Genomic DNA, 14,265 nt, shown 5'->3' with positions numbered 1-14,265 from the left:
TCTGAGGACTTACCCTCACGGATTTCATGAATGAAATCCACGAAGTTCACTGCGCAAGCGCTGCCTGTGCAGTCGCACGCGCTCGAGGTCTGGAAATGCCGGCGTTCCCCGCATGCGCTGTTCCTGCTGAACGCCGGCATTTCCAACGGCCAGAAGCGTGAGTACCCCGAGCGCACTCACGCTTCTGGCCTGGAATTTCTGGCCCATTATCATAGTCGAACGTGGATAGTTCGATCCTCCACCTGAGTATTTTGTCATTCTTGATTTTCCCCCTTTGTTTGTTATTAAACATGAAAGCCACCGACCGCTGGTCGGTGAGCAGGGTGAAACGTTTGCCGGCTAGGTAGTGTCTCCAGTGCCGCACTGCCTCCACTATAGCCTGTGCCTCCTTCTCGACAGAAGAGTGCCTGATTTCAGGTCCCTGAAGGGTTCGGGAGAAGAAGGCCACAGGTCTCCCAGCCTGATTGAGGGTCGCAGCTAAGGCAAAGTCTGACGCATCGCTTTCGACTTGAAAGGGAGTGCATTCGTCCACTGCACACAGTGCAGCCCTTTCAATGTCCTGTTTAATACTGGTGAAAGCCTCCCGAGCTTCAGCTGATAGTGGGAAGGACGTCGATTTAATGAGGGGTCGGGCCTTATCAGAGTAATTGGGCACCCATTGGGCATAATACGAAAAAAATCCCAGGCACCTTTTTAAAGCTTTGGGATTGTGTGGCAGGGGCAGTTCCTTTAGGGGGCGTAATCGGTCAGGGTCCGGTCCAATTACCCCATCTTCCACCACACAGCCGAGGATACAGAGACGGGTTGTGTTGAAGACACATTTGTCTTCGTTGTAGGTTTTTAAAAATCTCGCAAGATTTAGATCGTGGTCTTGCTGGTTGTGCCCGCAGATAGTGACATTGTCCAGATAGGGGTAGGTAGCTTGTAGTTTATTCTCGTCAACCATGCGGTCCATCTCACGTTGGAAGACCGAGACCCCATTTGTTACTCCGAAGGGCACTCTGAGAAAATGGTAGAGGCACCCGTTCGCCTCGAAGGCAGTGTATGGGCGGTCCTCCGTTCTAATGGGGAGCTGGTGATACGCAGATTTGAGGTCGATAGTCGAGAAGACTCGGTATTGCGCAATCTGGTTGACCATTTCTGATATGCGGGGTAAAGGGTAGGCGTCCAGCTGGGTATAAATATTAACAGTCTGGCTGTAGTCAATTACCATCCATTTCTTTTCGCTATTTTTAACTATGACTACTTGGGCACGCCACAGGCTGGTACTGCATTCAATAATGCCTTCCCGCAGGAGTCTGTCCACTTCCGCCTTGATAAAGTGTCTGTCTTCCAGACTCTACCGTCTACTTTTGGTCGCTATGGGCCTACAGTTCGGAGCGAGATTAGCCAATAAAGAGGGCGGGCTGATTTTTAAGGTTGATAAGCCACAGACTGTGAGTGGCGGCTGGGACCCGCCATATGCTAGCGTGACACTTTCGTGGTGGCACTGGAAGTCCAGGCCCAAGATTACATTAACACAGAAGTTCTGGCATCACGAGTTTAAAATCCTTGTAGTCCGTGCCTTTTACAGTCAGTGTTACCACACAGTAGCCCAAAATGTCCGAAGTGTGGGGCTTAGCAGCCATAGCAATTCTGCTCCATGTAGGGGTTACCGTTAATGAGTGCCGCCGTACCAGGCTAGGGTGGATAAAACTCTCGGTACTCCCACAGTCAATTAAACATTTCGTTAAATTCCCGTTTACCTGTATATCCATCATGGATTTTGTCAACGGGTGTGGCCTGATCCACCGTGATCGAAGCCACTGTTGGGCCCTGGGCGGCCGTTGAGTCGGGAAAAGATGGTGGATCCCAAGATGGCTGCCCGCATGGCACGCACGAGGCGGTGACGGAGTTAGAAATCGGATTCCCCCTGCAGACTTTGCTAAAATGCCCCTTTTTCTTACATTTGAAGCATGTAGCGTCCTTCGCTGGGCATCGTTGTCTGGGGTGCTTGGCCTGGCCGCAGAAGTAGCATTTCGGGTCTCGAGACATTGCCGCTGTAGTAGGACTCCTGGGTGAACTTCTGTGTGGGGACTCCGGCAGCGTAAAGCTGGTCTGAGACCTGGATGGGGAAGATGGCTGATTCCAAGATGGCGGCCCCCTCGGCGCGCACGAGGCGGTGAGGGCCGCATGGCCGGAAGAATAAGAGTCAGAGTTTTTCTGGGCCACGTCCAGCGATCGCGCAGTGGCCACTGCCTTTTTTAAGTCCAGGACCTCCTTCTCCAGCAGTCTCTGCCGGATATAATTCCATTTGAGGCCCGTGATGAAGGAATCGTGGACCAATTCGTCAGAGTACGCGTTGGCCATCACGGCCTTGCAGTTACAGTCCCGGACCAGGTCCTTTAGGCCCTGTAAGAAATCGTCCATTGATTCCTCTGGTCGCTGCCTGCGTGTAGCCAGCAGATGTCTGGCGTACACTTCGTTTACCGGCCTCTGGTATTGGGCCTTCAGGATAGTGATGGCCTCCGTGTAAGAGGTGGCGTCCCGGATGAACGAATAAATCCGATGACTTACGCGAGTAGTCAGTAGACTCAGTTTATCTACCTCGCTAGCGGATGAGGCCCCCGCGAAGAGTTCGAAGCATTTGAGCCAGTGTCCAAATTGATTCGATGCTTCAGCAGAATGTGGATCCAAGTCCAGACGCTCTGGTTTTAGGAGTTGATCCATCCTAGTATTCTTTAGTGATTAAAATTGATGGGCCTTCAATAACCACAAAACTAGAAGTTATAGACTTAAACAAGTTGGCTTTTAATCACTAAGATCAGAGCTAACATCTCAACACGCCGACTGGTTCACAGGAATGAGTCATACAGATCCTGGGATCTTTATGTAAGAGAAGTCAGGGGCGGAGCCAAGAGCCAAGACCTGGAACCTCACAGGTTAGTCGGGAAAGAGGAAGTGAAACTATACACAGTGGGGGAGGGTAATATACATGAGTGCAAAACGAATACAGGATCAAGACAAACAGATTTCATTACAAGAAGCATTTAGATGAGCACTTGAAACGCCATAGCATACAAGGCTACGGACCAAGTGCTGCAAAATGGGATTAGAATAGATAGTGCTTGATGGCTGGCGCAGACTCGATGGGCCGAACGGTCTCTTTCTGTGCTGTATAACTCTATGACTGTGACTCACTGCAGGCCATCAGCAGCAGCAGAATTGTATTCCACCACAATCTGTAACCTCATGGCCCGGCATATCACTCACTCTACTATTACCATCAAGCCAAGTGGCCAACCCTGGTTCAATGAGGAGTGCAGAAGGGTGTGCCTGGAACTGCACCAGGCATACCTAAAAATGAGGTGCCAAACTAGTGAAGCTACAACACGGGACTATACACATGCTAAACAACAGAAGCAATATGTTATAGACGGAGCTAAGCCTTCATAAAAAACAAACACAACATCCTCGGCCTTCATAACAAACAGAAACAACATCCTCGGCCTTCATAAAAAACAGAAACAACATCCTCGGCCTTCATAACAAACAGAAACAACATCCTCGGCCTTCATAAAAAACAGAAACAACATCCTCGGCTTCATAAAAAACAGAAACAACATCCTCGGCTTCATAAAAAACAGAAACAACATCCTCGGCCTTCATAACAAACAGAAACAACATCCTCGACCTTCATAAAAAACAGAAACAACATCCTCGGCCTTCATAAAAAACAGAAGCAACATCCTCGGCCTTCATAACAAACAGAAACAACATCCTCGGCCTTCATAACAAACAGAAACAACATCCTCGGCTTCATAAAAAACAGAAACAACATCCTCGGCCTTCATAAAAAACAGAAACAACATCCTCGGCCTTCATAAAAAACAGAAACAACATCCTCGGCCTTCATAAAAAACAGAAGCAACATCCTTGGCTTCATAAAAAACAGAAACAACATCCTCGGCTTCATAACAAACAGAAACAACATCCTTGGCTTCATAACAAACAGAAACAACATCCTCGGCTTCATAAAAAACAGAAACAACATCCTCGGCTTCATAAAAAACAGAAACAACATCCTCGGCTTCATAAAAAACAGAAACAACATCCTCGGCCTACATAAAAAACAGAAACAACATCCTCGGCCTTCATAAAAAACAGAAACAACATCCTCGGCCTTCATAACAAACAGAAACAACATCCTCGGCCTTCATAACAAACAGAAACAACATCCTCGGCCTTCATAACAAACAGAAACAACATCCTCGGCTTCATAAAAAACAGAAACAACATCCTCGGCTTCATAAAAAACAGAAACAACATCCTCGGCCTTCATAAAAAACAGAAACAACATCCTCGGCCTTCATAACAAACAGAAACAACATCCTCGGCCTTCATAACAAACAGAAACAACATCCTCGGCCTTCATAACAAACAGAAACAACATCCTCGGCTTCATAAAAAACAGAAACAACATCCTTGTCTTCATAGAAAACAGAAACAACATCCTCGGCTTCATAAAAAACAGAAACAACATCCTCGGCCTTCATAACAAACAGAAACAACATCCTCGGCCTTCATAACAAACAGAAACAACATCCTCGGCTTCATAAAAAACAGAAACAACATCCTCGGCTTCATAAAAAACAGAAACAACATCCTCGGCTTCATAAAAAACAGAAACAACATCCTCGGCCTTCATAACAAACAGAAACAACATCCTCGGCTTCATAAAAAACAGAAACAACATCCTCGGCTTCATAAAAAACAGAAACAACATCCTCGGCCTTCATAACAAACAGAAACAACATCCTCGGCCTTCATAACAAACAGAAACAACATCCTCGGCTTCATAAAAAACAGAAACAACATCCTCGGCCTTCATAACAAACAGAAACAACATCCTCGGCCTTCATAAAAAACAAACACAACATCCTCGGCCTTCATAACAAACAGAAACAACATCCTCGGCCTTCATAACAAACGGAAACAACATCCTCGGCCTTCATAAAAAACAAACACAACATTTTGCCACACCTCCTACTTTTCGGTCTGCGAGGGTGATCTGCCTCGCTTACGAGATTGGCCCCTTCCCGCCCTGCAGCTCCTCTGCAATGGGACCCCAGTGGTTGTAGCAAGGCTGGGGGAAGGCTGCTGAGGGTCAGATAGTGAATCGGCAGATGTCCTTGGGGGATGGCCTGGATCAGCTCTGGGCCTGGAGGGCCCGGCTGCTGACTGCTCCAACTCTGCTTGGGCGGCAGCAGTCTGTCCTACGGATGGTGGCAGCTGCAGTGGAGGAGTGACAGTGTTGGCAGCAGGAATGCTGCCAACCTGACAGAGCACAGGCACTCCCTGGTCGGACGAGACACTGGCACTCGCATGGGCCAGCACTGAAGCATGCGCAGCATTCCTGGCTGATCCAGCGAGTATGGCAGCAGTTAGTGCTCGTGTTGCCCTGATCTGTGTCTGCATCAGACCAGCCAGTGACTGCATGGCACGACTAAGCACTTGGCTGGAAGCCGCATGTGCTGCACCGAAGTCCTGCAGACTCCTGGCCTGTGCTGCCCCAAAGTTCTGCAGACTTCTGGCCTGTGCTGCCCCGAATTCCTGTACTCTCCTGGCCAGTGATTCTATGGAGTCAGGCATCCTTGCCACTGCAGCCATGAGCTCAATGTGCCTGCGCTCAGCCTGGGCACCCATTTCACCAAGGAGCCGCACCTCCTCTGCGCTCACTGTAGCAGGACTGGAGGCCGCACTCACCCTCCGGGGAGAAGGCCGCCAAGCTTCCCTACCCCTCCCGCGTTGCTGCAGCCCACTGGGCCCCGGAGCTTCACTCTCCTCAGACCCTTCCCCCCTGCTCCCCTCCAGGGAAGACGTGTCCCCATCATGGCCATGGGCTGCCTGGGCTGAGGGTGGCACTGATGGTCCGGCTTCCTCTTCTTCCTCCTCGCCTTCCGATTCACTCACAGTGCAAGCTTGCGGGCCCACCGCCTCTCCTGGCGAATCAGCATCTGAAAGCAGAGAGGCACAAGAGTTGCTTTAGAGTGAGGACAGGGCGGCAGCAAGGGAGGCATGAGTGCTGCTATGCACTGCATTGGTTCGAGAGTGGCAAATGATGCTGGTGTGAGGCACAAGTGGAAAGAGAGAGGTCAAAAAGGTGATGACCTTACCACTGGTACCCAGAACGGGGTCGGCATCTCCAGTGGTGACGGGGCCAATCAGCCGGCCTGCCATAATCCGCTCCACTCGCTGCTCCAGGTCGCTGAGGTCTTTAAGTTCAGCACGGCCTCCCCCGGTCCGTTGCTGCTGCCTCCTACTGTGGGCCAGCTTGCCCTGCAAGAGAAAGGACGGGCTCTCAGTACAGTGTCAAGCCCTGATCTTGCCTGCACTGCCTCCCATGGTGGAATAGCCTTGAGAGTGTCAAGCCCTCATCTTGCCTGCACTGCCTCCCATGGTGGAATAGCCCTGACAGTGTGAAGCTCTCATCTTGCCTGCACTGCCTCCCATGGTGGAATAGCCCTGACAGTGTCAAGCACTCATCTTGCCTGCACTGCCTCCCATGGTGGAATAGCCCTGACAGTGTGAAGCCCTCATCTTGCCTGCAGTGCCTCCCATGGTCGAATAGCCCTGACAGTGTGTAAAGTGGTGAATGTACATGTGATTTTCATGAGAGTCCCATAGGTGTTGGATGAGGGCTGGGCATTGCGGCTTTCAGGACCCTTTGTCCATAAAGTGAGGTGCACACGCAGGGATGAAGAGGATACTGGAAAGGGTACTCACCCTGATAACCCGAGTGAGGTCGTTGAACTTCTTTCTACATTGCGTTGGTGTCCTGGGGACCATGCTGCTGGAGGTCACTCTGTGTACCACCTTCCTCCAAGCTTTTCTATACTCGCTGGGCAGCGGCCTCCTGCCACTGTCCGGAAAGAGGATAGGTCGCCTGCGCTCCACTGCGCCAAGCAGAACCTTCAGGGCACTCTCGCTTGCGCTTGCTCCCTGGCCTTCTCCATGGTCGTGGGCGTAGCGTTGTCGAAGCAGGTCTGTCCAGGCCTAGAATCAGAGCTCCAGTGTGTAGGGCGTGGCAGCAAACCAAATCGACCCTCCGCCTTTAAAAGCTGACCGGCGCCAACGTGTCTGCCTGCAATCGATAACTCGCCGCACCTGTGCTGCGCCCGCCCTCGGTGGTAGCGCCTCGGCTCGCCGGCTTAGCGCCTTATGATAGTCGTGCACCACCTGCTTTAGCGCAGCAGCAACCTCTTGGGGCGATGCAACTCAATTTCGGCGAAGGTGGTGCTAAATTACACCCGGCGCTAAATTTAGTGAACGCCCGGCTGTAGCGCCCTAAACGTGGCGATACTGATTTTCTAGGTCTGAGTGTCTCGGCTTCCACCACTTCCGTTGGCAGCGAGTTCCAGGTCCTCACCACTCGCTGCATAAAAAAGGTTTTCCTCACGTCCCCCCTGTATCTCTTGCCCAAAACCTTAAATCTGTGTCCCCTAGTCCTTGTACCATCAACTAGTGGGAACAGCCTTTCACGGTCTAGCCTATCCAAACCTGTCATCATCTTGTACACCTCTATCAAATCACCCCTAAACCTCCTTTGCTCTAATGAAAACAAATCCAGTTTCTCCAACCTGTCCTTGTAGCTAAGATCCCCCATCCCCAGAACCATTCTGGTAAATCTCCTCTGCACCCTCTCAAGGGCCTTCACATCCTTCCTAAAGTGTGGTGACCAGAACTGGACGCAATTCTCCAGTTGTGGCCTAACCAGTACTTTATAAAGGTTCTGCATAACTTGTCTACTTTTGTACTCAATACCTCTATTTATGAAGCCCAAGATCCCATATGCGTTGCTAACCACTCTCTCAATATGTCCTGCCAACTTCAGGGACTTATGCACCTTAACTCCCAGGTCCCTCCGTCCCTGCACACTCTTTAAAACTGTGCCATTAAGTGTATATTGCCTCTCCCTGCTCCTTCTGCCAAAATGCATCACCTCACACTTCTCTGTATTAAATTCCATCTGCCACTTGTCTGCCCATTCTGCTAGCCTTTCTATGTCCTGTTGCAGGATCAGATCAAAGCTCTGCAGTCCTGCCACATCCAGTCACGAATGCTGGTGGACAATTAGACAGCACAGAAGAATTTATATCTTTTTCCTTTCCTGTCCTTCCCCACTTTACTCTCTTTCTCTCTTGCCACTCTGCCTCCCACACAAACTACAAGCCCTACCCTTCAATGCCTTGCCTCAAGCTTCAAAAGTACCTTTGCTTCACCACTCACTCGCCCCATGACTCCTTTACTCTTCCCCCCTCACGCCCTCTCTCTCTTCCCCACCCCATCACTCCCTCTCTCTCTTCCCCACCTCTCACTCCCTCTCTTCCCCACCCCATCACTCCCTCTCTCTTCCCCACCCCATCACTCCCTCTCTCTTCCCCCTCACTCCCCCTCTCTCATCCCCACCCCATCACTCCCTCTCTTCCCCCTCACTCCCCCTCTCTCTTCCCCACCCCATCACTCCCTCTCTCTCTTCCCCACCCCATCACTCCCTCTCTCTTCCCCACCCCATCACTCCCTCTCTCTCTTCCCCACCTCTCACTCCCTCTTCCCCACCCCATCACTCCCTCTCTCTTCCCCACCCCATCACTCCCTCTCTCTTCCCCACCCCATCACTCCCTCTCTCTTCCCCCTCACTCCCCCTCTCTCTTCCCCACCCCATCACTCCCTCTCTCTTCCCCATCACTCCCTCTTCCCCAACCACTCCCTCTCTCCCCATCACTCCCTCTCTCTCCCCATCACTCCCTCTCTCCCCCTCACTCCTCCCCCTCACTCCTCCCCCCACTCTTCCTCCACCCCTCCTCCTCCCTTAGAAACATAGAAGATAGGAGCAGGAGTAGGCCATTCGGCCCCTCGAGCCTGCTCCGCCATTCAATGCGATCATGGCTGATCATCCAAATTCAGTACCCTGTCCCTGCTTTCTCCCCATATCCCTCGATCCCTTTAGCCTTAAGAAATATATCCAACTCCTTCTTGAATATATTTAATGAATTGGCCTCTACTGCCTTCTGTGGTAGAGAATTTCACAGGTTCACCACTCTCTGAGTGAAGAAATTCCTCCTAATTTCTGTCCTAAATGGCCTACCCCTTATCCTTAGACTGTGACCCCTGGTTCTGGACTCCCCGACCATTGGGAACATCCTTCCTGCATCTAGTCTGTCCAGTCCTGTCAGAACTTTATAAGTTTCAGTGAGATCCCCTCTCATTCTTCTAAACTCCAGCGAGTACAAGCCCAATCGATCCAATCTCTCCTCATACGTCATTCCTGCCATCCCAGGTATCAGCCTGGTGAATCTTCGCTGAACTCCTTCCATGGCAAGAACATCCTTCCTCAGATAAGGCGACCAAAACTGCACACAATACTCAAGATGTGGTCTCACCAAGGCCTTGTACAACTGCAGCAAGACATCCTTGTTCCTGTACTCAAACCCTCTCGCTACGAAGGCCAACATACCATTTGCCTTCTTAACCGCCTGCTGCACCTGCATGCTTACCTTCAGCGACTGGTGCACAAGGACACCCAGGTCTCGTTGCACTTCCCCTTCTCCCAATCTATTGCCATTCAAATAATAATCCGCCTTCCTGTTTTTGACACCAAAGTGGATAACCTCGCATTTATCCACGTTATATTGCATCTGCCATGCTTCTGCCCAATCACCCAACCTGTCCAAATCATCCTGGAGTTTCTCGGCATCCTCCTCACAGCACACATGCCCACCCAGCTTTGTGTCATTTGCAAACTTGGAGATATTACATCTAGTTCCCTTGTCTAGATCATTCATATATATTGTCAATAGCTGGGGTCCAAGGACCAATCCCTGAGGTACCCCACTAGTCACTGCCTGCCACTCAGAAAAAGACCCGTTTATTCCAACTCTGTGCTTTCTGTCTGCCAACCAGTTCTCTATCCAAGTCAATACCTTGCCCCCAATCCCATGTGCCTTAACTTTACACGCTAATCTCTTATGCGGGACCTTATCGAAAGCCTTCAATCCCATCAATTTCCCTAACACCATTTCCCTACAAATACTGATTTCTTTCAGTTCCTCCCTCTCATTAGACCCTATGTCCCCCGACATCTCTGGGAGGTTATTTGTGTCCTCCTTTGTGAAGACAGAACAAAAGTATGTATTTAATTGGTCAGCCGTTTCTTTGTTCCCCATTATAAATTCCCCTGATCTGACTGCAAGGGACCTACGCTTGTCTTCACCAATCTTTTTCTCTTCACATATCTATAAAAGCTTTTAGTCAGTTTTTATGTTCCCTGCAAGCTTAGTCTCATATTCTATTTTTGAATGTTTGCCATTGCCTAGCCACTGCCAACCCTTTGAGTGACATTCCGCACTCTTCCTCTCCCCCCACTCTTCCTCTCCCCTTCCCCCCTCCTTCTCCTCCCCTTCCTCCCCCCTCTCCTCCTCACCTCCCTCCCATCCCCTCTCCTCCCCTCCCCCTCACCTCCCTCCCATCCCCTCTCCTCCCCTCTCCTCCCCCCTCTCCTTCCTCCCCCTCCTCCATTATGCATTGAGTAAGATAATGGCTGCTGAATGTGCAGCGGAGAAATGGTGAAAGGAAAGCTAGAGTGAGAAGAGAGAGTGAGTGGAACCAATGTGTTGTTGATTGATTAGCGGCAGTGTGAGTGTGGAGAGCTGTGAGCAGCCACTGGAGCAGCAAAAGCCTACTGCACCTGGTATTCCCAGGCAGTCTCCCATCCAAGTACTAACCAGGCCTAACGCTGCTTAACTTCCGAAATCAGACGAGATCGGGCGTTTTCAGATTAGTGTGGCTGTAGGCATTTGTCGTCTCACTTTGACTTGACTTAAAGGCGCGCAGTCCTGTCGCTGCTTCTTTTTCACCAGCCGAAACATTCCGAGACACAGACAGCACAGATCGAGCTGGAGTTTTCTCCTTCCACCCCTATTTCCCACACTTTCTCGCTCCCCCCTGTCCATCCCCGGCAATTGTCGCGGGTTTGCCCCGCCCCGCAGTCACCGGCCGGCCGACAGAGCTCCCTGCCCCCGAGGCCCGGGCACAGGCCGCGCCAGCGGCCTCCTGCCATCCCCATAACAACCCCGTCCTCAGCCAATCCCCGGCTCGGTTGCATTTGCTAATCGCATGCGCCCTTGCATATCTCTCAGCCAATCACATACGCTACGGCTTCGCCAATCAGCCAATCCTGTGTGTTGAGTATTTTCAATCAGCCAATTGTGAGCTTTACCAATGGCCTGTGCTGTTAGATGTAGCCAATCCTGTGCGCTGTTTCATTTGCCAAAGAGCCAATCAGCGAGCGGCTGTCAGAGTTTGAAGCGGGCGGGAGCCAGAGCCGTTAGTGGAGTTCCAGAGAGCTTTGTCCCGGAATGAGCACCGAGGAGAATTGGGAGCCGACCCGCCTGGGGAGCAGCAAGAAGGTGAGGGCTGAGCGGGCCATGATTGGGCAGGTTAAAGGGGGCATTAAGGGCTGGCTAGGGTTAGGGAGAGGGCTGGAGGGGCTGCTGAGATTGGCAAGTGTGCTGCTTCTACACCCTGTGCTTCCAGGATGTTCCCAATGATGGGTGAAACTAGAACTAGGGGGCATAATCTTAAAATAAGGGGCTGCTCTTTCAAAACTGAGATGAGGAGAAACTTCTTCACTCAGAGGGTGGTAGGTTTGTGGAATTTGCTGCCCCAGAAAGCTGTGGAAGCTACATCATTAAATAAATTTAAAACAGAAATAGATAGTTTCCTAGAAGTAAAGGGAATTAAGGGTTACGGGGAGCGGGCAGGAAATTGGACATGAGTCTAGGTTTGGAATGGTCATGGCCCTGTGGATAGTGGAGTGGGCCCAGGGGCCATGTAGCCTGGTTCTGCTCCTACTTCTTGTGTTCTAATTCTGTGTTAGATTTCAGGAGATGGTTTTATTCCTGTTCCTGGCTGGGGTGGAGATCGCCTTTACAGAAGGTAAGTACTGTAGAAAATATAGGGACAGAGTGATCTCCTGGAAGAGTTTCGACCGCCTAGATGGGTCGGAGAGGAATTTCCCAGATTTTTTTCTCCCAAATTGGCCATTGGGTCTCTTATCTGGTTTTTCGCCTCTCCTGGGAGATCACATGGGTTCGGGTGGATGGAGAGTGATCGAAGATTTGAGGTTAGGATCAGATCAGCCATGATCTTATTGAATGGTGGAGCAGGCTCGAGGGGCCGATTGGCCTACTCCTGCTCCTATTTCTTATGTTCTTATGTTCTTTCCACAGCCACTAACTCCAACTCGCTTGGCCGGCCCCAAGTCTGGTCTGAAGAAGCAGCTGAGTGGATCCTCCATCCCTGCCTCACCCACTTCCCTCTTGTCCTTAAGAAACATGACTAAAGTTGCCACCGTTGTACCACAAGCGACAGGTACAGTGTCAGATTTGCCTGCTTCACCACCCAGACATTTGCTGAATCTATAAATTATCTTGATACTGGCTTCAAGAGGTTTAGTAATAATGGAATGCTGTGTATTCACAACATCAAAGCAGGATATTCCACAGATTGGTAGATAAAGGAGTGTCCATGGATGTTATTTATATGGACTTCCAGAAGGCTTTTGATAATGTTCCACTTGGAGGCTATTAATGAAATTGAGAGCACATGGAATTGGAGGAAACCTATTGATGTGGGTCGGGAATTGGTGAGGAGCTGGAATAATGGGCATGTACTGCAATTGTCAGGATGTGACTAGTGGTGACACCCAGGGATCTGTACCGTGGCCTCAGCTTTTCACTGATTTTATAAAATATACTTGGATGAAGGAATAGAGAGCTGTATATCCAAGTTTGCTGATGACACTAAGTTAAATGGCACAGTAAATAGTGTAGATGGGAGCAGAAAGTTGCAAAGGGACATTGATTGATAGATTAAGTGAGTGGGGAAAAACTGTGGCAGATGGAGTTCAGTGTGGGGAAGTGTGAGGTCATCCACTTTGGACCCTAGAAAGATAGATCAGAGTATTATCTAAATGGTAACAAACTAGGAACTGGAGGAGCAGAGAGATTTAGGGGCCCTAGCACAGAAATCACTAAACGCTAGTGGACAGGTACAAAAAAAAATCATAAAGGCTAATGGAATGTTGTCCTTTATCTCAAGGGGCTGGAATACAAGGGGTGGAAGTGATGCTCCAGCTGTTCAGAGCTCTGGTTAGAGCCCACCTCAAGTACGGGGTTCAGTTCTGGGCCCCGTATCTCAGGAAGGACACATTGGTCTTGGAGGAGGTGCAGCACAGATTCAACAGAATGATACTGGGGCTAATGCGGTTAAATTATGAGGACAGGTTGCATAGACTAGGCTTATAGTCCCTTGAATATAAAAGATTAAGGGGTGACCTAATTGAGGTGTTCAAGATGATTTAAAGGATTTGATTGGATAGATGGAGAATCGATTTCCCCTGGTGGGGAAGTCCAGAACAAGGGGGCATAACCTCAAAATTAGAGCAAGGCCGTTCAGGGGTGATGTCGGGAAGCAATTAAATCATGGATCCAAGGCAGGCAGATGCAGATCAGCCACGATCTAATTGAATGGTGGAACAGGCTTGAGGGGCTGAATGGCTGCCTCCTGTTCCTATGTTGAATGTAAAACTACCATTTTGTGACTGGGTGCAAGAGCTGGCCTGGCAGTCCATTGTAGGTACATTGAATGGAGCGCCGCCGGGCTACACTGTCCTGATTTGTATGTATAATTTAATGTATTCGGTTCTGAGATTGTGTTGTTGAAAATGTCTGTCCTGCCTGTGTCTTTGTTTTCTTGAAATGGAATGAGGAGTGGTTTAGACATTTAACTGTAAGTGACTGCTTTTCAGGCACTGCTGGTGTAAGGCAGGCCTGGGACCATGTTGTGGAGAGACCATGTGATAAGTGCCACTGTGACTGTTTTGATGTGACCACCATCTACAAGGCACAAGTAAGGAGTGTGATGGAATACTCTCCACTTGCCTGGATGAGTGCAGCTCCAATGACACTCGAAGCTCGACACCATCCAGGACAAAGCAGCCCGCTTGATTGGCACCCCATCCACCCCCTTTAAACATTCACTCCCTCCACCACCGGTGCACCGTGACTGCAGTGTGTACCATCCACAAGAGGCACTGCAGCAACTCGCTGAGGCTTCTTCGGCAGCACCTCCCAAACCCGTGACCTCTTCCACCTAGAAGGACAAGGGCAGCAGGCGCATGGGAACACCACCACCTCCATGTTCCCCTCCAAGTCACACACCATC

The 14,265-nt window shown here is 50.2% G+C and overlaps 2 protein-coding genes and 1 pseudogene across 2 annotated transcripts in view; 1 reads left to right on the top strand and 2 right to left on the bottom strand.

The window, feature by feature from the left end:
* Positions 1–1,368: 1,368 nt before the first annotated feature.
* On the bottom strand, positions 1,369–6,232 carry LOC147101999 (uncharacterized). The gene is made up of 2 exons (XM_085964128.1): positions 6,156–6,232; positions 1,369–5,996 (listed from the first exon to the last, which is right to left on the bottom strand). The coding sequence occupies exons 1-2, from the start codon at positions 6,217–6,219 to the stop codon at positions 5,026–5,028; spliced, it is 1,035 nt and encodes a 344-aa protein (XP_085820254.1). The 5' UTR covers positions 6,220–6,232; the 3' UTR covers positions 1,369–5,025.
* A 4,482-nt stretch (positions 6,233–10,714) lies between these two features.
* LOC147101998 (5S ribosomal RNA) lies at positions 10,715–10,833 on the bottom strand (annotated as a pseudogene).
* A 471-nt stretch (positions 10,834–11,304) lies between these two features.
* Positions 11,305–14,265, top strand: part of LOC147101997 (aurora kinase C-like) — a 29,010-nt gene continuing 26,049 nt past the window's right edge. The window contains exons 1-2 of the mRNA XM_085964130.1: positions 11,305–11,447; positions 12,270–12,411. Of these exons, the coding sequence (XP_085820256.1) occupies positions 11,397–11,447; positions 12,270–12,411 (193 nt within the window). The 5' untranslated portion in view covers positions 11,305–11,396. The remainder of the gene's footprint in view (positions 11,448–12,269; positions 12,412–14,265) is intronic.

This window comes from Somniosus microcephalus, chromosome 22, assembly GCF_052327205.1.
Source record: "Somniosus microcephalus isolate GS21.2 chromosome 22, FLI_Smic_1.0, whole genome shotgun sequence".
Taxonomy (NCBI): domain Eukaryota; kingdom Metazoa; phylum Chordata; class Chondrichthyes; order Squaliformes; family Somniosidae; genus Somniosus; species Somniosus microcephalus.
Note: the sequence above shows the minus strand (reverse complement) of the source record. Positions and strands in the feature narration are given on the sequence as shown.